This window comes from Saimiri boliviensis, chromosome 6, assembly GCF_048565385.1.
Source record: "Saimiri boliviensis isolate mSaiBol1 chromosome 6, mSaiBol1.pri, whole genome shotgun sequence".
Taxonomy (NCBI): domain Eukaryota; kingdom Metazoa; phylum Chordata; class Mammalia; order Primates; family Cebidae; genus Saimiri; species Saimiri boliviensis.
Genome location: NC_133454.1, coordinates 111056664 through 111079937, shown reverse-complemented (window position 1 = coordinate 111079937; position 23274 = coordinate 111056664). Strand labels below are relative to the sequence as shown.

General features: G+C 38.5%; 1 protein-coding gene across 2 annotated transcripts in view; it reads right to left on the bottom strand.

Annotated features, from left to right (window-relative positions):
• The window catches only part of TTC17 (tetratricopeptide repeat domain 17), a 141298-nt gene that overhangs the window by 40963 nt on the left and 77061 nt on the right, over nt 1–23274 (bottom strand). Inside the window, exons 17-22 of one of the 2 annotated variants that reach the window (XM_003920009.4) lie at nt 17742–17912; nt 7811–8070; nt 7200–7353; nt 3334–3454; nt 1290–1449; nt 262–345 (exon numbers count right to left, since the gene is read on the bottom strand). In XM_003920009.4, the coding sequence (XP_003920058.1) occupies nt 262–345; nt 1290–1449; nt 3334–3454; nt 7200–7353; nt 7811–8070; nt 17742–17912 (950 nt within the window). Of the gene's footprint in view, nt 1–261; nt 346–1289; nt 1450–3333; nt 5509–7199; nt 7354–7810; nt 8071–17741; nt 17913–23274 lie in introns of those variants that run through there. The other variant, XM_039470799.2, reaches the window with a different exon arrangement.

Genomic DNA, 23274 nt, shown 5'->3' with positions numbered 1-23274 from the left:
TATACACACATACTGGGGTAAAGAAGAGAAATCTGACTAAGTTTCAGCACAGAAGGCAGGTAAAGAGACAGAAAAGAATACTACCCAAGTGATGGGAAAGTGAGTGAAACGTTCTGAGGGGAATTATTTCACATTATCCTTTTAGCTACCAAGTGCTAATAAGTAACTAACAGAAGACATTAGAGCTACTTAAGAGCAAATAAGCCAGAAAAGAGGTTAGAAGGAGGGCATTGTTTCCATCTTTTCTGTGGGGTGACTAACCTTTTCCAAAACTTTGGCAATTCGGGTGCCAATTTGTTCAAGTGACTGTTGTGGATATTGGTCTTTGCCGAGATTTTGCAACACCTGGAAGGGAGGAAGACGGTAGATGAGAAGAATGAAAGCGAGGCAGGATCTAGATGATACTGCTAATGCTGAGTTGGGCACTGTACCACAGAGGCAAACTGTTTTTCTGGGCTACATGCTGTGGTCCTATTAGTAAGGTAATCTATGGAAGACACATTTAAGGCTGTTTTAGCATCCCTTCAGCCCTCCTACATTTAACAAAAATTACAGAATGTAAAACACATTCATTATAGCAACATTAGAACAAAGAGTAAATGAAATAAACTATGTGTAATTTTGTCACCCAGACATGTAAAGATGTATATAGAGAGGTATTAACAACCACTTTTAATATCTTTATGTATAGATAGCTTTCTATACACATTTTTTCTCACAAAATATCGAATTACACTGTATACTGTTACCTATGTTTTCACATTATATATTGTGAAAATTTATTCATGTCAAAAAGAGTATTTCTACTGTGTATTTTCTAATGGTTCCACTGTACACTATCTTACATCTATACCAAAATTTATTTAACCATTCCTCTACTGTTGGATACTTATGACAGGTTTTCCCAATTCTTCTAGGTATACGCTTTGCTGAGGTATATATTGGGTCTGCCTTCCTTTCCTTCTTTCTTAAAAATGTCAACAGGAGAATTACCTGCCCTAAATATTTTTCTCAAGAGTCTGTATCTGATGGCAAGGCAGCATTAATCCCCTTGAGGGGTAAATCAGAATTAAAATTTCATAGTCATAAAGAAATAAAAGAGTAATAAGCTCAGTCCCAGGCTGAAAATCAGACTTGGCCCAAATCCACCTAGATGATGCCTAACTGAAAAAAGGCCCTGTTTTTGTTTTTTTTTTTTTTCAAAAAGCCTGGTCACCTGTGCTTTCCACTATTAATGTGCATCCTAACTGTGAGGCTAAAAAACAGCCTGAACAAAGCCAAGCACTCACCTCTGTTAACTGACTCTCCCCCGTGTAGTGCAGGCTGGCTCGGTTGGAAACCCCATGCAAGTGGTCCAGGGTATGCATACTGGTAGGGAGATTGCCATTGCAAAGAGGCTCCATTGCAGGCTGCTGTATAGGGGTGGCAAAGTCTATGTGTTCTGTGATGCTGAAAAATGGAGATTACATTAGCTATGGGAAATTTCTGAATGGTGGGAAGGAAAGAGACACAGCATTAACAATCAGCTCATCATAGCTTCAACATGCTATCCCCTGGTTTTAAACAAGGTAAGTTTTCTTCTAGGATTTCTTCTTCTAAGATATAAGTGGTGATAAATACCCACAACTGGTTATTATCTTTTATTTTATGCACAGCAGCACACTTCTCCCCACAGAGTTACCTAAAGCTCCGACAGCAAATTTTATACATATACACCCATACATTGTATTTAGCTATAAGACTAAGTACTTCCTTTCATTTGCCCACCATATACAAGATAAATACTACAAACTATCATAGGCACCAATATGACAAATTGGCACTGCCATGCTTTACTTCCAGCTATTTAAAAATCTAAGCATTATTAGACAAACATTCACTCATTATTTATTTAGAGCCCATTACATGTCAGATACAAGGACTATAATAATGAGTGAAACATAGTTCCTGCGGTTATCATGTTCATTCTCTTGTGATTCATTTATTACACATGGTAAGTTACAAAAGGTAAAACATGGTGCAATGACAGTATACTTCAGGAGGGTACATGTTGCCTCTGCACTGGTGGAGGAGGGAGGTAACTAGTGAAGGAGTGAGGTGGTAAGATTGAAGTTGAGTCCAGAAGGATTAGTATGAATTAACCAGCTGAGAACCTGCAGCAAGAAGAATGCCACAGGCAAAGGAGACACCACGTGTGACAGCCCTGGCAGGAGAGAGGGCAAGAGAGAGGATGAAAAGATGGCAGGGAGCAGATCAAGAAAGGCCTTATGGTCCATGTTAAATAGCCGTAAAAAGTTCCTGGAGTGCTTTAAGACTGATTTGACTTACATTTGAAGAATTCTGAGGACCGTGGAGAGAATGGATTGCACAGAGGAAGACCAGCTAGGAGGTACTGGATAAACCTATGTAGGGATAGTGGTGTTCTGGTTTGAGGAGGCAGCAACGGAGATGGAGAAAAGTAGATGGTTTTGAAAAATACTCCAGGAGTAAAAGTGACATGAATTGGTAACAGGCTGAATTTGAAGAGCAAGGAAGGAAAATTGTTAAGTTACGATAACGCCCAGGTTTTTGGCTTAAGCACTGCTGGACCTATTTACCACAAATAGGAAAAGAAAAAACAAACAAAGCAATAATTTTTTAATATGGAGAGTGGGCAAGAAAATTAAAATTTTAGTTTTCCTGAGCATGGGGTGACTGAGAGCTATCTAGACAGACAGGTCAGGGACATAGGCAAATGAGGTGAAAGCATCGTCGAAAGGTCTGGTCTAGAGATTCAAGTTTGGGAGCCGTTAGTACATCTGTGTTGATTGGGATTTTGGGAGTAGATCAATCTGACTAGAAGAGATTACAAAATAAGAAGGCTTAGTGCTAAATCCTGGAGAATTCTAATGCTTAAAGGGTAGAAAAGGGGTCAGCAAGAGAGTGAGTGTCCAGTGAGGAAAAAGCAGTTATCAGAGGCACCTACCATGTCTCAGTAGGTGTTTGCAAATCTGAATTTGCTCTGGCTCCCTTACAACTGCATGGTATTCATGAGAAACCATGGGTTTTGTGCTTCTATAAAGAGGGATCCAGTCTTCAACTCAAACTAAACAAGTTATACATGGCTGCTAGATAGCGTACAAAGGGCAGGTGAAGGCACCAAGAAGGGGGGCACACTCAGAGCTTTGCTACAGTGGGTTGGGCCCACCTGGGGGCCATGGTCAGCATGGTCATCCTTTGAATGATCAGTTCTAGAAAGGGTGACTCTTCTACTAGCTGCTGACTAAGAGGGCATCCCTAAAGTCAGCTGGGTTCTCAAATGCCATAAAGAAACGAGAGGCTTAACATACTTACTCAATGTTTTTTGAAGAAACTGCAAGCCAGGTACTCACGATGGCAGTCAGCTCTACCCAGCGGAGTTTGAGGCATTCGTCCGGGCTGGGCCATCCCAGACTCTGGTAATCACGTTTTTTTCCTAAAAGAAAAGCACACCATGAATCCACGCAAGTGCAAAGGAACAGAACCCAAAGTCCCTTATGCCATGATTACTTCACCCAGATTGGTGTATTTGAAGGTGCTAGTCATTCTTCTAGTCTTTATACTTTCCCCCATCTATGATCTAATTAAAATCTTGTTACTTCATCCATAGGAATTAAGATCATCTCTGAGTAAAGCCTTATTCTCAAAGATAGATGGAGAAGTAAGAATATATGAGTCCTTTGTTGGATTTAAGTCTGAGCAACATGAAATAAGGGTTAAGGTATTTTTCAATGCCAACATTCTTATCAAACTTAATTTTTACCCTTCTACATTCTGATTTTATAAAGACAACTCCAACTTAGTAGAAACATGTATCTCTAAAGCAGGGTTTCTCAACCTGGTATTAGTGACATTTGGGGCTGGAAAATTTTTTGAGGGACCTGTCCTGTGCAATGGAGGGTGTTTAGCACCATCTTTGGCCTCCACCAACTGGATGTTGGTAGCACCATTCCCCAACAACCAAAAATGACTCTAGATATTGCCAAATGTCCCCTGGGGGGCAAAATCACCCCCAATAGAGAGAACCACTGCTTTAAAGAGCAGCCGGGAATAATGATGCTAATCAAAGATTATCATCTTCCCCCCTGCCCCCGCCACACCACCACAGTCCAAGAACCAGACTGGTTATCACCTATTTGAAGAGAACTTCCTGTGTGTTCAGATCCCATGCTAAGTGCTTTACATCCTTAACCTTATAAGGTAGATTTTTTTTCCCATTTTTCTTTTTTTTAGTTAGAGACCGCACTTTGCTTTCTTGCCCAGAGTGCAGTGGCATGATACTAGCTTTCTGCAGCCTTAACCTCCTGGGCTCAAGTGATATTCCCAGGTTGGCCTCCCAAAGTACTGGGATTATAGACGTGAGCCACTGCATCCGGCCTGAAGTAGGTTTTAACCCTCACTTCTCAGATGAGAACACAGAGACTCAGAGAGACTGGGTGACTTGTCCAGGGTCACCTGTCTAGCAGGTGGCGGAGATGGGATCCAGATCCAAGTCTGTTTGACTCTAATGTGTATGTTCCCAATCAACAAGCTATTTAAGGCTACAAAAAATTTTAAAGCTCTGTTTATTAATATCCTTTGTAGGTACTACTTTTTGGGTCTGGGCCCTTTACTTACACCAAATCCCCAAGAAAAGAGCAGAACTGTCTTGTCTGGGAAGGGTTTTCCGAAGGAGTTATAATGGAATAGGCAGGAAGGAGAACTTTAGTTCTGTATAGCACTTTTCATATTATAGGAATTTACCAACAGTAGAAAACTGTTTGAGGTACAGGCAGGGGTTTAGATTGAGATTTTAACAAAACAGAAAGGAAAAGTTTGAGAGTTTCAAATTGATTCTGTTTAAATTAGTAACTTAAATAAGCCATAATTTTCACAAAAAATCTTATTTTTCTTTTACATTTAATAATTTCATTTGAAAAATATTTATTGAGCACTTGTTATAAGGGGCTGGGAACCATAAAAGACACTAAGGGGTACAGACAGGAATAATAAGATGGCCTGCTCTTGAGCTCACAGTCTAGTAAGGAAGGTAAACATAAACAGATCATTACAACACAATAGAAAAAGAGCTAGAGCGAAGGTGGAGAACAATCGCACAGAGGAAAGAGTAACTAATTCTGCCTGAAGGTAACAAGGGAGAGATGGCACTTGATTTTGAGGTTTAAGGATGAGTGATATTTTAGCACAGCAGAGCGGGCATAGGGCATTCCAGGCAGAGGGAACAGCATGTGCAAAGGCACTGAGGTAAAAAAAACATGAGCATGGCTGGTTCAGAAAATGGTGTTGAAGGGTACACAGAGGCGGGTTGTAAAGGGTCTTGTACACCACACTAGGAAGTTTGAATTTTATCCTGTAGGCAATGGGAAGGCTTCAAGCCCACATCTCTCCATCTGGTTCACAAGGATATCATAAGAGGCTCTGTTAAATGCCTTGCTGAAATCCAGTTACATTATGTCTATGGCACTTTCCTGGTCTTCCAGTCTAGTAGCCCTAACCAAAAAAGGAAATGAAATTAGTTAAGCATTATTATTAGTCTTAGAAAATCTACAATGGCTCTTAATGATCTCCATTTTTCCCCCATGGGCTCACCAACTATTTAATATTTTGCTTTATAACTCTGTCAGGATTTATCATGAAGATGATTAGTTGGCAGTGAATAGAATCCATACTTATTTGAAAATTGGGATTTTGAATCTCTCTAGTATTTCTGTCCTCTGTGTTTTAGAGCTTTTCACTTTAATGCCAGTAAGTGGTTCCACTATCTCATTTAAGAGTACATCCAACGCCCTACTTGGGCCCACCAACTTGAATACATTTAAAACTGCTTAAGTGCTCTCATACCATCTCAGCCATATTTGGCTTTAATTTTCACATTTATAAGACATTTTTAGTTTTTTGTTTATAAAAGTAATAAAGGCTTGTTATAAAATATTTAGAAAATGGAAAGTTCATACCGAATAAAATAAAAATCACCTATAGCTCTGTTAGCACCCAGAGATGACCATTTATAACATTTTGATGTATTTCCTCCTACTTTTGTTTCTATGTGGTTATTTATTACACCGTATTTCATCAAATCTAAGATGCTATCAACTGTAAGTATATATTGTTTTACAGGATTTAAGAAAAAAAAAACAGTGCCAATTATTATATAAGATACTATCAACTGTAAGATGTATTCCAGTTTCAGAGATATTGAAATGTGAAAAAAATGTAGCATATTTACTACTTTACAAAGATTAAAGTATTCTCTACATTTACTACTTGATAAATTGCTTTACTTACTATATTACCAATATCTTGTCTGCATATTCTGCAGCATAGGCATGTTATGATTTATTTAGGCAATTACAACATTTAGGTTGTTTACAATTTTTTTTATAATAAGTAATCCCATGATCAATATCTTTCTATGTATATCTATGGCACTTGTAAGATGATTTACTTAGGGTAAATTACTAGAAGTAGAATAACTGGTATATTTTTAAATTCCCTAATGCATCTAGTCAAACTACTCCAAAATTCACTTCATTTAAATAAAGTATGTATTACATGTTTAAAAACAATTTGATAATCAAAACTGGTATCTTACTGTTTATGCCTGCATTCTTTTGATTGCTGATGAGGTTGAACATCTTCTCTAGTGGCCGTGTGTGTGTGTGTGTGTGTGTGTGTGTGTGTGTGTGTGTTTGTGTGTGTATTTATATTTGGTGAACTGCCTATGTACTCTGCACCTATTTTATTGAAATACCTTGTTTCATATTGATTTGTAGGTGCTCTTTAAATGATATTGATACCCTCTGCTTATCATATATTTTGTAAATATATACAAATAATCTACAAAAAATACTTTGCTTCAGTTCTTTGTCTCATTTTGTGGTGCTTTCCAATGTCAGAATTATTATTTTCTTTTCCTCTCTCTGCCTTAGAAAGTTCTTTCCACATGGAAAGAGCATGTAAATATTCACCTAGTTTTTCCATGTTAAATCTACTGGAATTTTCATTTCCATAATGCTTTAGAGTTTGAACTTTTTTTCATTGATACAAAAGACAGACTGGTTCTTGTTCATTTTGCCCCTTTATCATCTCCTCTGAACTATTTCAAGTTACAAATACAACCTTTGTGAGATGAGACAGTGACATCTAAAAGAATCAATTGGCATATTAAACATTCAATTTACCTTGTGGCCCAGGAGATGCCACCTTGGGCCCAGTGATCTCCAGGTTTGCTTGGTAACGATGCCCATTTTCTATCTGACTTGATTCTACTTTTTTCCCAGGAGTTTTCTTATGATCGCCTTTGGGTTTCTTTACACGTTTGACCTGGAATGTAATCTGGGAAACAGGAACATGTTAGGGACAAATGAGACGAGTTATCAAATCTGTTGATGTTGTGAATACTACTTTAAGAATAACCCAGTTCTGTGCTCAGGTTAAGTTATCTTCTTGAGTTTAATTCTTCAAGACCTAAATAGAAAATGGTTAGTGAAATGAACAAAATAACCTAGTCTTCAAGAATGTATAGAAGAAACTGAAAGAAAGATGTCTGAACTGGGCAGCTCCAAGTCTGCAGTTTTGACTGTGGCTTCACACCCACCCCATTTCCTTCTGCTTTCCAGAAGAGCTAGCAATACATAAGTAACATGCAATGCTTCTTTCCAGTAAAATTCCCATGTGAAGGCTGTCCTGGAGTGTGCAGTAAAGTAGTACCACATGTCCAACAGAAACTCCCCACTTTGCATACTGAAAGACATGGGCTACAATTTTATGAGAATTAAGTTGGCAAACTTACCCATTCTGTTGCTTCATCATCTTCACTTCTGCAGTCTCCGTAGCAAGAGCTTTTGGCCACTCCATCCTGGGGACCTTTCTTCAGCACCCGTATTCCTTGTAAATCTAGACGCCGCCCTTTCATCTCCAGTGCACCCCCAAAGCCTTCCAAAGGCCATGCCTGTTGAAATTCATCCACCAAAGCTAGTATTTCTTCTGACATTTTTGTTTCATCTGAATTCTCCATCTCATCAGAACCATTGCTCTCCTCAACCACCGTACCTGAAATTCAAGGGCCAGCACGTTATTAAAAGGTACATAGTACTCATTCAAATCTTTGGGTGACTCCAACCGTGCTTTTGGAGAAACGTTTTAGGTCTGCTAAGAGGCACTTCTATAGCCCAATGTAATAAAAATACCATTCAACATCTTCAACATTCATAATAAAATACCAACTTTGTCATCTAGCTTTTGCCAAAAGCCTGGCTGTGAACGGTGGCAGCTAGATGGCAGGCAGGCAGAGATTCTGTTATTAGTGAGCATGAGGAGAGGTATGTGATACACTATTTTTTGAAAAAGATCCACTTGTCTACATACAACACATAGATGGTGAGGATGAAGCTTATGTTATTTAATATGTAGGATTCGTCAAGGTTTATTCAAATATGTACACATAGCTGTGTGTCCAGACCATATAGCTGGCTTAACTGCCTTAACTGAAAAATGATTTAAGGAAAACTATCCAATTTCTACATGGAGTCTCCCATTTTCACTAATGGCTGATACAAAAAATAGCAATATACTACAATAATTTCTTTCTAAAATGATCACCAAGATATTATTTCGGTGGCTCAAGTCTCTTATATAAAGACTCTTACGGAAGACTCTCAGTGCAGTGGCCTAGCAAAAATTCTCTCTCCTGAGAAATCGGTGTGTTTCCTTTATTATTCAATGAAGGCTACATAATCCTCTGAGTTCACCTCTATGTTTGAATAACAAGGAAGTTCGGGCAAAATTAGCCTGAGTGTCTTAATACAATGCTTTCTTTTAAAAAATTCTTCACTACTTAACTTTTCCTGCTTATTCTGAATTAATGGCTGCATGTTATATTGCACATTCCATGAAAGTCATCTCTAATCCCTTTAGGAAGTAGATAGGTTACAAGAACAAATAATAAAATGCCTCCTTCTGTAACACGTACCCAGAGGAAAACTTAAGGGCTCTGGGTTGATACTGCACAAAATGCCAGTTTCGTTATTCTAGTACAATAATCTTCAGTTGGTAATTCTGGCTTGTTCAGGGATTCAGAACATGGTATTATAGCCATGCACCGCATAATGAAGTTCTGGTCAATGATGAACTGCATATACCACAGTGGTGCCATAAAAGTGTAATACTGTGTTTTTTCTGTACCTTCTCTGTGTTTAGATATGTTTAAAGACAAAAATATTTACCATTGTGTTACGCTTGCTTACAGTATTTCAGTACATAAACAAGTAGTCTAGAGGCTATGTAACATAACATGGGAGTGCAGTAGGCTATACCACCTAGCTTTGCGTAAGTAAGTACAGTACACTGTATGATGTTCCCACAATGGCAAAAATCACCCAAGGATGCCTTTCTCAGAACACAACCCTGTCGTTAAGCAACACATTGGAAAAATTCATGCTGTTTAGCTACAAAGAGTTCTGCAAACCCAGTAACCCAAGGTTATTGCTTCCCTGTGCTCCTGCCATATGGTAATATACATCATTATTTAAAAATTCTGAGAGAGAGGGGTTTTCATTAATGGAAACTGATATTCAAATAAAGAGAGAATGTGGAGCTTGCTCTACTGTTGGCTTTTCTAAAGGCTGCTGGGGTTGAGGCGAAAGCAATTCCTAAAAAACAACACTAAATACATACATATTTTTATATTTTCTCCTCACAGGTGAGGAATAAGTAGATCGTAAGTATGCTCTGAGTTAGCAAAAAATAAACTAAACTTTATTGACAGCCTACTACGTGTCTATCTCTGTGCTGAAAGCTGCAGTTGGGAACAAAAAAAAAAAAAAGAGAGTTTCTTTTTCTTTTTTTTTTTTTTTGAGTTAGAGTTTCGCTCTTGTTACCCAGGCTGGAGTGCAATGGCGCGATCTCGGCTCACCGCAACCTCCGCCTCCTGGGTTCAGGCAATTCTCCTGCCTCAGCCTCCTGAATAGCTGGGATCACAGGCACGTGCCACCATGCCCAGCTAATTTTTTGTATTTTTAGTAGAGACGGGGTTTCACCTTGTTGACCAGGATGGTCTTGATCTCTTGACCTCATGATCCACCCACCTCGGCCTCCCAAAGTGCTGGGATTACAGGCTTGAGCCACCGCGCCTGGCCCCAAGAGTTTCTAATCTTAATTAAATATAATCAAGTTGGAGACAGAAAACTACACACATGAAATAATAAGAAAACAATATTTTTTAGAGGAAAAAAAAATTTGCATTTAATAACCAAATGCTTCTTAGAGAAAGGCAGACTACCTGAGGCAGGATTTAGACAGAGTAGAGGGCCAGGGACGACACTCCCTAGAGTGAATTTTTTTCTTTTTTGAGACAGTCTTGTTCTTTTGCTCAGGCTGGAGTGGTGTAGTGCAGTTGCACAATCTCAGCTCATTAAAACCTCTGCCTCCCAGGTTCAAGTGATTCTCCTGTCTCAGCATCCCAAGTAGCTGTGATTATAGGCACGGGCCACCACACCCAGCTAATTTTTTTTGTATTTTTGTCGAGATGGGGTTTTGCCATGTTGGCTAGGCTGATCTTGAACTCCTGACCTCAGGTGATCTGCCTGCCTCAGTCTCCGAAAGTGCTGGGATTCAGTTGTAAGCCACTGTGCCTGGCCTTCCAGAGTGACAAATTTTTAAAAAATTATGTACGCATAGACTCTTTTGTCCACACACATACATACAGGGATAGTAAAGGCACATGTGAAGGCATCACCAATTTCAAACTAATTAGAACAAAGAATGTATACAGGGGATAGTAACAAATAAGATACCTAAGAAAGGTGGGTGATATTACAAATGTGTGGGAAAGTCATGAAGAGGATTCACTGTAAAAGCAGCCTCTTGTTTCTTAAGCAGAGTAACAGGATGAGGACCATAATAATTACAGAGGTTAAAGTCTTAGAGTAGTAAATGAGTTGGGGTATTGGGATAGGGGTGTTGGACAAGGAAACAGAAGACAGAAGACAAAGAGACCAATTAGAAAGGTATTTAAGAATCCTTTTAAGAGTTATAGAAAGTAGGTTGTCTTAGGGTAAAGGCAAAAGGAATTTTCAAAAAAGGGAGGGTAAAGAGGTATACAAAGAAATGTTAATAGAGAAAAACTAGTAATAGGACAGGCCCAAAGATGGTTTCAAGATTTTTAAGTCTAATGTAAAAAACTAGGATTTTTATTATATGACCATAGGTTTAGAATCTGTGAATATGTAAACAGAATATTTATAAAGACAATGGAGTTAGGAAAGGGAAACAGGATAAATGGAATTGTAGACATTTGTCATTAATTCATGAAAATGTTTGTTGCGTATCTAACAATGTGCTAAGAGCTGGGTTGTAACAACCCATAGAACCTATAGCCTAGACAAGAATAAATGGAGGACTGTATCTTCAGACATCGTCCTAGATAGGACATTGTCCTACACAACTGTCCTATACAGCTGAAAATATAGAATTCTGGTTTGGTGAAAGGTCTGGATTGTAGAGAGATCTCCGAAGGTTTCAAATTATGCTTGAAGTGAGAGGAATAAGTAAATCTTGGGCTTCCTGCTTGCAGGACAGATGGTATGATATAAACTGAAAACAGAGCCTATTTTTTCTTGATTTTCATTACCATGCACCATTTTCACACTGGGAAAAAGAAGAATAAATATTGTGAAATTGGAGAGAATGTGAGCATCCACAGTGCGGTTTATGTGAGTTCACATCCTTCACTGAGATGAAGCCTATCCCAGGGTAGTGCGAAGGTTTACAGTTGCATCTGAGCCATGTTAGGTACTATAGAATCACAGGGACTAGAAGTGGTAAGAGATGAAGCTATGGGCTGGGAATGGTGGCTCACGCCTGTACTACCAGCACTCTGGGAGACTGAGGTGGGTGGGCAGATCACCTGAGGTCAGGAGTTTGAGACCAGCCTGGCCAACATGGTGACACCCCATCTCTACTAAAAATACAAAAATTAGCTGGATGGTGTGGTGGATGCCTGTAATCCCGGCTATTTGGGAGGCTGAGGCAGGAGAATTGCTTGAACCTGGGAGACAGAGGCTGCAGTGAGTCAAGATCATACCATTGCACTCCAGTCTGGGAAACAGAGGGAGAATCCATATCAAAAAAGAAAAAAAGATCCAAGATGGCTGATTACTAGCAGCTCAGGATTGTAGCTCCCAGTGAAAGCACAGAGAATGAGAGGATGCCACACTTTCAGACAAATTTTTGTTGCTCATGGACCAGGAGATTCCCAACAGAGGAGCCCCACGGGTCACCAGTGCGACTCTTGTGGCCGGCGCGGCGGTTTTGCTGGTGTCCCGGTGCGGCGGTTCTTGGTGTAGAGTAAACGGGACCGGGTCCCCTTTTGGTTGATGGTTGAAGCTCCGGGAAGGCAGAGTCGCCTATTCAGCTGATTGAAAAAGGGACTCAAGAAGGAAGCCAGACCGGAGATTCCCGGGCAGAAAAGCACCATGAATTTTAATGCCGCTCGGCGCAGTGGGTTGCTCAGATTCCGGCGCTGGGAATCAACAAGTTGGATGTCCACTCAGAGACCTAATTTGAAAGTCGATAATTACAAAGACGACAGGTGGATAAATTTACAATGATGGGAAGAAACCAGTGTAAAATGGCTGAGAATACCCAAAATCAGAATGCCTCTCCCTCTACAGGGGATCACAGTTCCTCATCAACAAGGGAACAAGTCCTGATGGAGAACGAGTGCGTTCCATTAACAGATTTGGGCTTCAGAAGGTGGGTAACAAGAAACTTTGTGAGTTAAAAGAACATGTTCTACAAAAAATTAGCTGGGCATGGTGGCGCGTGCCTGTAATCCAGCTACTCAGGAGGCTGAGGCAGTAGAATTGCCTGAACCCAGGAGGCAGAGGTTGCGGTGAGCCAAGATCGTGCCATTGCACTCCAGCCTGTAACAAGAGCGAAACTCCGTCTCAAACAAACAAACAAACAAACAAACAAACAAAAACATGTTCTAGCCTAATGTAAAGAAACTAAGAACCTTGAAAAAAGGTTTGACGAAATCCTAACAAGAATAGACAATGCAGAGAGGCACATACGTGAATTAATGGAAATGAAGAATACAATATGAGAACTCCGCGAAGTATGCACAGGTTTTAACAGTCGAATTGATCAAGCAGAAGAAAGGATATCAGAGGTCGAAGACCAACTTAATGAAATGAAAGGAGAAGACAAGATTAGAGAAGAAAGAGTAAAAAGGAATGAGCAAAGTCTCCAAGAAATATGGGACTATGTGAAAAGACTTAATTTACGTTTGATAGATGTACCTGAATGTCATGAAGAGAATGAATCCAAGCTGGAAAATATTCTTCAGGATATTCTTCAGGAAAACTTTCCTAACCTAGTAAGGCAGGAAAATACTCAACTTCAGGTAATACAGAGAACACCACAAAGATATTCCTCAAGTAGAGCAACCCCAAGACACATAATTGTTAGATTCACCAGGGTTGAAATGAAGGAGAAAATGCTAAGGGCAGCTAGACAGAAAGGTCAGGTTACCCAAAAAGGGAAGCCTATTAGACTCACAGCAGATCTCTCAGCTGAAACCCTACAAACTAGAAGAGAGTGGGGGTCAATATTCAATATCCTCAGAGAAAAGAATTTTCAACCGAGAATCTCATATTCAGCCAAACTAAGCTTCATAAGTGAAGGAAAAATAAAGTTTTTTTGTGAACAAGCAAGCACTCAGAGATTTCATCACCACCAGGCCTGCTTTATAAGAGCTTCTGAAAGAAGCACTATACACAGAAAGGAACAACCAATATCAATCATCCCAAAAACTTACCAAAAGGTAAAAGAGTATCTCCATAATGAAGAATCTATAGAAACTAATGGGCAAAATAGCCAGCTAGCATTAAACGACAATATTAAACTCACAAATATCAATATTAATCCTAAATTTAAAAGGATTAAATGCCCCAATCAAAGACACAGACAGGCTAATTGAATAAAAAGTCAAAACCCATCGTTTCGCTGTATCCAGATCCATCTCATAAGCAAGGACTCGCAAAGACTCAAAACAAAGGGTTGGTGGAAGACTTACCAATTAAATGGAGAAAAAAAAAAAAAAAGAAAACAGGAATTGCTACTTTCGCCTCTGACAAAATGGACTTTAATAGTAACAAAGACTAAAAGAAACAAAGAAGGACATTACATAATGGTAAAAGGACATTACATAAACAACAACAGGAGTTAATGATCATAAATATATATGCACCCAATATAGGAACACCCAGATACAAGTTCTTAATGACTTATAAAGAGACTTGGACTCCCGCACAATAATAGCGGGAGACTTTGACACCACATTGTTAATATTTGACAGATCAACCAGATAGAAAATTAACAGGGACATCTATGATTTGAACTCAGACCTGGAACAAGTAAACTCAGTGAATATTTATAGAATTCTTCACCTCAGGTCCACAGAACATACATTTTTCTCAGTATCATATTATACCTATTTTGAAAGTGACCACATAATTGGAAGTAAATAACTCTTCAGCATTTGCATAGCATTTCACAGACTTAAATGAAATATTGGTTGGCTGTTTGTTATTTTCTTCCCTTATTCCTTCCTGTCTCCGCTGTTAAGCACAACTATTGGCATAAAAGAGGTTTTTAATACCTATTTTTAGATTGCATTCCAGCCTGGGCAATAGAGCAAGATTCCTGTTCTCTCTCCCCCTTTCTCTTTCTTTCAAAAAAAAAAAAACAAAACAAAACAAAAAAAAACACACACACACACACCTTTACTCTATGTGCCAACTCCCTTATATCCATTCATATGCTTTTACCCCCAAATTAAAAAAAAAAAAAGGAAAGAAAAAAAAAAAAAGCATGAAGCTATGCATATGTAGTACTGTTGTAAATAAAAAGAAGCTTGTAATTTTCCAAACACACCTGGAGATTCATGTTTAAGTTTGGGTACCTCACTTTAAGAGATGTCCAAAGCAGAGAACATTTATACAAAATATACTTGGCAAAAGTACTTAAAACCATGTTAAATGAAGAGGAACTGAAGAAACCTAGGGGGATCCAGTGATATATCCAGCTGATCTATTACACCAAAAATTTGTGCTTGAAAAATATTTTGTTTTAAAGATTTAGACAAATTCCAGGGAGATTACTTCAAAGACAGTGAAGAGACTAGATTATGTGACATAAGTTATTCAAGGAAGTGAACACATTTAACTGAAGAGAAGCAAAGACATGGAAAAGGAGGGTAAGCAGGAACAATAACCATCTTTAAAACATAACGGAATGTGCTATTAATGAGAGACAAGACTGACGCTGTTAGCCTCATAAGACAAAACTAGAAATGAGAGGTCATGTTTTAGCTCAGTATTAGGAAAGACTTTTGGATCAGATAACCATGGAATGGGTTATCCAGAAAGAAACTGGGATCACCATACCTAGAGTAGAAACAAGCCAGTTAGTTAATGGCTACAGAGGACACTACTGAGAGAGAGCGGAATATCAGCAGCTGACTAACAGAAAGTGACTATATTTGATAAGAAACAACATTAACAATCTTAGAAGAGAAGTTTCAAGGAGTTTTAGAGAGCAGAGGATGGAAAGATGAGTGCTAGATTCAAAACAAGATAGAAGTAAACATAGCCATAAAAAGAGATAAAAGAACACAAATTCAAAGAGATGGACTGCAAAATCTGACTGAAAACTTCTTCCTCCAGAAAGTCTTGCAAGAGTAGTATCAATGGGTACTACAGTACTTAAGACTGTGGCTTCTGAAGGCAAGTAAAATGCATACTACCTCTAATAACAATACGGTAGAGGGAACATGTCCCTTTGTCTTACAAAACAGAAAGAGTATTCTAAGGAATTAGACAAACTTGGTTCCAAATTAAGATTACCACCATAGGGCCTTAGGCAATTCTGTTTTGAGTTCTAGGGTTTTCTTTTAAAGGCAGTGGTCTGATTTGAAATCAGACTGGAAAGCTGCAGATTTGCTTAAGATTTAACGCAATGACATAAAATTTCAAGCCAGTAATCAGAAAGCACAAAAGGCTTAGATTGAATCAATCGAATTAAGGTAAGTAAGGAAATGATTCTCTTTGGAGCAGCAAATAATAATCATGAGTATTTGTTTGTACCAGAGGTGTTCTTTCTTTTTTTAGGTGGGTCAGTATAGCAAGAGAAAACAAGGATCTGAGAAGAAAACCTAGAAAAGCAAACAGGGAATCTTTCCTGTAAAAATTCTTGTGCAAATAAGTTACAGCTCCCTTGAATTGAACAAATGCTTACTGACCATGTACTATGTATATGTGCTTGTGAAGACTTGACTCCTGAAGATGCAGTTATACTTATGTTTGTAGAACATTTACTCGGTTCTGAGTACCAGGCACTAAAATAAACACTTCTCAAGTTATTTCATTTAGTCAAAACTACTCTATAAGGCATTTTTGTTGGTGTATTTTTGAATATAGGAGGTAAGAAAGGCTCAGGAAGATTAAGTGACTTGCAAATCTGATTAGATTTGAATTTTAGAAACAACTCTTTGGATGCACAAAAAATTGGTAACGGTTGTTTTTAAAAATTCTGTATTGATTACACGTAATCTCTTACTTCACATACAGACTAAAATAAAAGACTAGATTTAGAGAGCCAAATTAAGAGGTTACTGCAACAGTGCAGGCAGAAATGAAGAAAGTCTGAATTCAAGCAGAGACAGAGGGAATACATGAAGAGATGATAGATGCAACAGGTCTGAGAGACTGACTGGATACAGTGGTGCCTGGGTGAGTTGTGATGCTGTTAACAGAGATCAGGAATATAGACATTAGAAGCACTTCAGAAAATAGGGCCAATATGAAAAGAAGTTCAATTCTGGATATGTTACACTGAAGTGCCTGTGGCACATCCAGATAAAGAGTACCCTTAAAAAAAAAGTAGAAATAAGATCTGGAGTTGCAGAGAATGTCTTAGTTGAAATACAGATTTGGAGTCAATGGTATTTGAATCACTAAGAGATAATACATAGAAGGATGAGAATGGAAGGTCAAATTTAGGATTCTGGATAATTCAACAAATAAAGGACAGAATAAAGAGTACGTTAAAGAAATATAAAAAGGTGTGGATAGAAGGTGTGTCGATAGAAGAAAGCCAAAGCAAGTGACATTCCAGAAGCCAAGAGGAAAGGAGAGTTTCAAGAAGTGAGGAGTTATACATAGTTCCAGACACAGTAAAGTGGTCAAGTGGATGAAAACTAAAAAGAAGTCATGCATTTTGACAATTCTGATAACCTCAGCAAGAACCATTTAGTACAACATAGCTCAAAATGTGGTCACCAAATGGAATCATAGGAGAGGGCTTAATAAGTATGCCCATTATTCCATATCTGATTTTGCTGGGTTAGTGTAAAAGCAACTTATCTTCCTTTTTCAATGATTTACTCAATAAACTAGTAACGTTAAGAAGACTGATACATAAACAAATCATATTTGTTCTGGCAAAAGAAGACACTGAGGTGGAGAACAAAGAAAGTGTGAAGAACGCTTTCACACTATAGCACGTCATCTGCCTCACCACCTAGGGGTCACCCTCATGATGCTACAATATGATGACTGCTAAAAGAAGAAAACAAATTCTTAAAAGTAGAGAAAAGCCTAAGCTTAAAGCGTGAGAGTTGATTTTTCCCCAGAACCACAGCTCAGGTCAAATAAACTTACTTTCAAGTCTAAGGGCATCTGAGTCCCTCCCTGAATTCGCAACAGAGAATACAGGGTCCTCCTCTGTTCCTCTCTCAGAGGGCTCTTCTTCAGCAGCATCCAGTGACTGTGAGTTGTCAAAATATTTCTGTTTGTCATGGCTGTTGTCCAGGGTTTTCTCATGACAATTACCTCAATGACAAGAGACACAGATATAGCACATTAGAAACATCTCTCGTGTTGTACTACAGTACAAGGTCCTAAAATATCAAGAGCAAAAATGTGACAATGCTAGTTTTTCTTCAGCAGAACACACAAAAATCAGTGAGTTGCACCCAAAGCCAGATCATTACTGTGATTCAAGATTTTGCACTGAAGTTCAAGTTTCAGCTGTAAGCTATTGTTAAATATTTGGGAGGAGGAAAAAAAAACTGTAACAACAAAGATAAAGTCCCAAGACCTTGTTGCATTCATAATGGTCATGAAATATTTTCTTGAGGATAGAAATATCATCAAAAAGTTTTCCTTCTATTTGCCTTTCGAAAGTGAGAAATGACAGGTTAATACCTGAGCAAGTCTGAGATAGATACATTATAGCAGAGAAAAACACTATTTTTGCATCATGGCCTAAAATAAGATATACTAAAAGATGATGAATTATTAAAAATTAAAAGCCAAAGAATTAAACGGAGAAAATGCAGAAAATCAACACTTAAGACTGCAATATAACTTCTGGAAATGTTTTGCAATGTTTCTTTTGGAAAACAAGTCCCACGCATGTCAATAAAAATAACTTGGCACATACAGTGGTAATGAGTCAAAGGGTTTTGATACTATTAGGAGTTGTGTGTTAATATGAACCAAACCCCCACTATTCAGCTCTACCTGATGGTCATTCTCTGGGTAGGGAAGTATATTACCAGATAGTTGTATCTAATATGGCAGCAATCTCGCTGACATCTGTCCCCACTTTGACTACCCATGGTTAGTTCTAACTGATCTGGCCAGCTGAATGGGTGCCCTCTTTCGCCTCTGTGTTCCATGGGCATTGTCAATGAAAATGCATTTTCAGTGGAGGAGCATAACTTTCCTGTTAGAGGACAATTCTTTGGTTAAGAGTGTATAAATAGCTGCTTACCTTAACCAGAACATTCAAACACACTCTAAAAGTTTATATTTTAGAGAATGTTGTCTCAAAGATAGACTGATTTGTCTATCTATCTATCTATCTATCTATCTATCTATCTATCTATCTATCTATCTGTCTGTCTGTCTGTCTGTATACAACCAACTAACCAAGCTCTCTTTCTTGACTCATGGCTCTCTTTTAGATTTCATAATTTAAGAAAGTACTTCTAGGCCGGGCGCGGTGGCTCAAGCCTGTAATCCCAGCACTTTGGGAGGCCGAGGCGGGTGGATCACAAGGTCAAGAGATCGAGACCATCTTGGTCAACATGGTGAAACCTCGTCTCTACTAAAAATACAAAAAAAATAGCTGGGCATGGTGGTGCGTGCCTGTAATCCCAGCTACTCAGGAGGCTGAGGCAGGAGAATTGCCTGAACCCAGAAGGCGGAGGTTGCGGTGAGCCGAGATCGCGCCATTGCACTCCAGCCTGGGTAACAAGAGCGAAACTCCGTCTCAAAAAAAAAAAAAAAAAAAGAAAGTACTTCTAATGCCATTTCCCTTACTGTGCCAAGAAAATGTAATGGACTCAAAACCTTTTCCAACTTCATGACTTTGGAGTAAGGGGACCATATGCTTAGAGAGTCACTTTCCATTTTCCACATTTACACTCTTATACATTGGAATCCATTGTATTTAACAAGACTATGTCAGAAATTGAGGATTCTTTGTTTTAAGAGTTTTAGCTTTCAAGAAACTGACAAACAACTTGGGAAACAGTAAATACAAGACAACACACAACACTTGTGCCAAATAAGTGCTTCAGAGAATAAGCTTTGAGTAGTTAGAAGTCAAATTTTGAAGAATAGGTAGGACTTATAAAAGGGGAACTACAGGAAATGGAAGAAGTATTTTTTGAGTGCTTGATATTTTTTCCTCCACTTTATCCTCATAAAATCCATGTGTCTTCATTTTACAAATGAGGAAACTCATTCTTGGTAAAATAAAGTAACTTGCCTAAAGTCAAAAGTAAGTGGTAGATCTGAGATCTGGATTAGATTGGCCTTATTTACAAGGCTTCTGGGCTTCCTTCTGGTCAGTAGGGAAGGCAGTATTCTAGGCAAGGAAGAATAACGTGTTGGGCAAAGCAACAGGCATGGGAATTCTCACTTATGTTGGGAGCAGTGAGAAGTACAACTTGATAAAGACTGAGTGGTGTGTGTGTGTGTGTGTGTGTGTGTGTGTGTATGTGCGTGCACGTGTGTGCCCATGGAGGGCTAACAGGAAAGAAGCCATGAGTAATGGTAGTTGCTTTGTTTCTCCAGATTCTCCTACGACAGGACAGAGGTTGTTAGTTTGCTTCCACTTCTGTTTTCACCATCTGGTATGTGTAGTTAAGTCAGGGGAGCTAAACATAAGAGCATTAAAATAAAACAGAATAATGACATCGACCATCTCTGCACACACAATTGACTATAATGTATTATGAAGAACATCACATTTCTCAGAGACAATTCTTAATTGGGATATAAATACGCATGACTATTAAAAGCAGAGAGGAAATAATGATGACGATGATGCTGATTAAAGCATTCTTCACGTTGACACAGATTGTGTAAAACAGCATTGTAAAAGCAAAGGACAGGCCTTTAACACTGGAACCCAGTGAAATTCTGTTTTCTGAAGTTGATTTCCTCCCTCAACATTTGATTCTCTTCTGTTTCTCTCCTACCCTCTGCCTACAGTAAAAATTTAATTGGTCTCATCTTTTTAAATTTCTGCAATACAAAAAAATACCTTGTAGGTAATTTATGAAATGTTACGTGCACAAGGGACCCTGAAGCTAAAATTATTCCTTCTGCATGACCTCAAACTCAGACATCTTGCGCAAGCCGTGTGCATTCTAAGAATGTGTTGCCCTCAAATTCAGGAAATTGGGGCCAACATCTCTCAGAGGGAGAGGAGAAGAATAATCAGGGAGGAGAACATGAATTAAAAAAAAAGAGTAAGAGGTTTATGTTAGGTTATTTCTTGGAAATAGGCATCAAAATGATCACATAAAAGCTACATGCTTTAAGGTTAGAATTGTTAATACCAACTTTCATTAACTGTTAAAAACAGACCAGTTTAGGGTTCTAATGTGATCTGCATTCGTAGCTTGGTGATAGTTTAATTGCCTAATTTTAAAAATCACTCCTTCCAGTTTCTAAGGGTAAGTGAAGTACTTCAGAAAAACGTAAAACTTCTATTATTTAGACTATAGTATAGGTCTGCTCCAGCTCAAAGTGGAACTAAAAAAAGTTGCCTTTGTGGAAAAATATTTCCTGTTTTCCTGCCAGAGGTAGGAATGATGCTCTCATTAAAGAAACACAGGAAAATATCGGAGAAGAAAAAATGGAAAGATACCTGGAAAGTAGCAAGTCATCTTCTATGCGTAAAACTATTATTTTTTGCTGACGCAAAAATGGGGAGATGCTATGACTTACACTAACCTTGAGAGGTATGATTTTTCTTTAAAGGAACAACATGATTTAAATAAAATGCTTTAGGTAACAAGGTCCCTGGTGAAAATGGAAAACACTTTTTTGTGTTTAATGCTGTTACTTGCTTGCAAAGCATTTAGCATCTAATTCAAACCCTGGCAGTTAGGTTTTTCTTAGACGTAAAAGACTACAAGACTATCAACTAAGTATAAAACTCCAAAAAGGGTATTTTTGATTCTGAAACTACTATGAGATCCTAGTACATTAACATTCTTTTTCATGCTTGGAGGAAATCCTGCATAAATAGGGTAATTAATACTAACCTATCATACAAGGGTGTCTAGAAAAACAACTACATATTTAACATACCTTGTCAAAGTAAAGTATCCTTAGGGGTAAAGTCACAATTTATCATGTGGTGAAACAGTTTGTCAAAGAGTACTAAGTTCTCAAGATCTCCTGTCTTCTCATCTTAATTCTTTACAAATTGCTAGAGAGTATTTTCCATTTTCTACCCAGACTTGGGTAACCGCTTACTTGTTAAAAAGAATTCTTACCTTCTAAATCTCATTTATTGGTAGACACTACTGGATGGGTAACTTAGGATGCTTTTTGGTTAGTTTATTAATAAAGAAATGCCACAGATGAATTGAGAGGCACCAAAACTTTGTAAGAGCCAAGTAACTAAAGCTTGCACCAATAATAAGATCATGTGGTTCTTTTAGCATTAGAGAAGTGGTTGTGGGTACAGACTGGGGCAAGACAAGTTACTTTTACCATTTTGTGAATCAGTTTCCTCATCTACAAACTGAGGGTTTTTGTTTTGTTTTGTTTTGTTTTGTTTTTGAGAGGAGTTTTCGCTCTTTTTGCCCAGGCTGGAGCATGATGGCACAATCTTGGCTCACTGTAACCTCTGCCTCCCAGGTTCAAGCAATTCTCCTGCCTCAGCCTCCTGAGTTGCTGGAATTACAGGCATGTACTACCATGCCGAGCTATTTTTGTATTTTTAGTAGAAACGGAGTTTCTCCATGTTGGTCAGCCTGGTCTCGAACTCCCGGCCTCAGGTGATCAACATATCTCAGCCTCCCAAAGTGCTGGGATTACAAGCACGAGCCAATGTGCCCGACTTGTTTTTGTTTTTTAAGAGATGGGGGTCTCACTATGTTGCCCAGGCTGGACTTGAACTCCTGGGCTCAAGTGATCTTACTTCAGCCTCCCTTGTAGCTAGGACTACAGGCATGTGCCACTGCACCAGGCTGCAAATTGAGCTGAATAACATCCGGTTCATTAGGTTGTTGCGAATTACATGCAAAGAGCTACACCATTGCCTAGCACATGGTAAGATGCTATTATTATTAGCAGTGGCTCCTTGAAAAGCTGCACTGGAATAATAAGTTATCCCAATGTAATCTTTTTAAAATAAGGCCTTTTAGGTATAGCCAACTCAGAATCTCTGGTATGATCAATTAACTGGCTATTAGAAGTTATCAGGGTATACATCTTACGCCAGTTAGAATGATGATTAAAAAGTCAGGAAACAACAGATGCTGGAGAGAATATGGAGAAATGGGAATGCTTTTACATTGTTGATGGGAGCGTAAATTAGTTCAACCACGTTGGAAGGCAGTGTGGCAATTCCTCAAGGATCTAGAACCAGAAATACCATTTAACCCGGCAATCCCATTACTGAGTATATACCCAAAGGATTATAAATCATTCTACTATAAAGACACATGTGCACATATGTTTATTGCGACACTATTTACAATGGCAAAGACTTGGAACCAACGCAAATGCCCATCAGTGATAGACTATGGATAAAGAAAATGTGGCGCATATACACCATGGAATAATAAGTAGCCATAAAAAAAATGAGTTCATGTCCTTTGCAGGAACATGGATGAAGCTGGAAACCATCATTCTTAGCAAACTAACACAGGAACAGAAA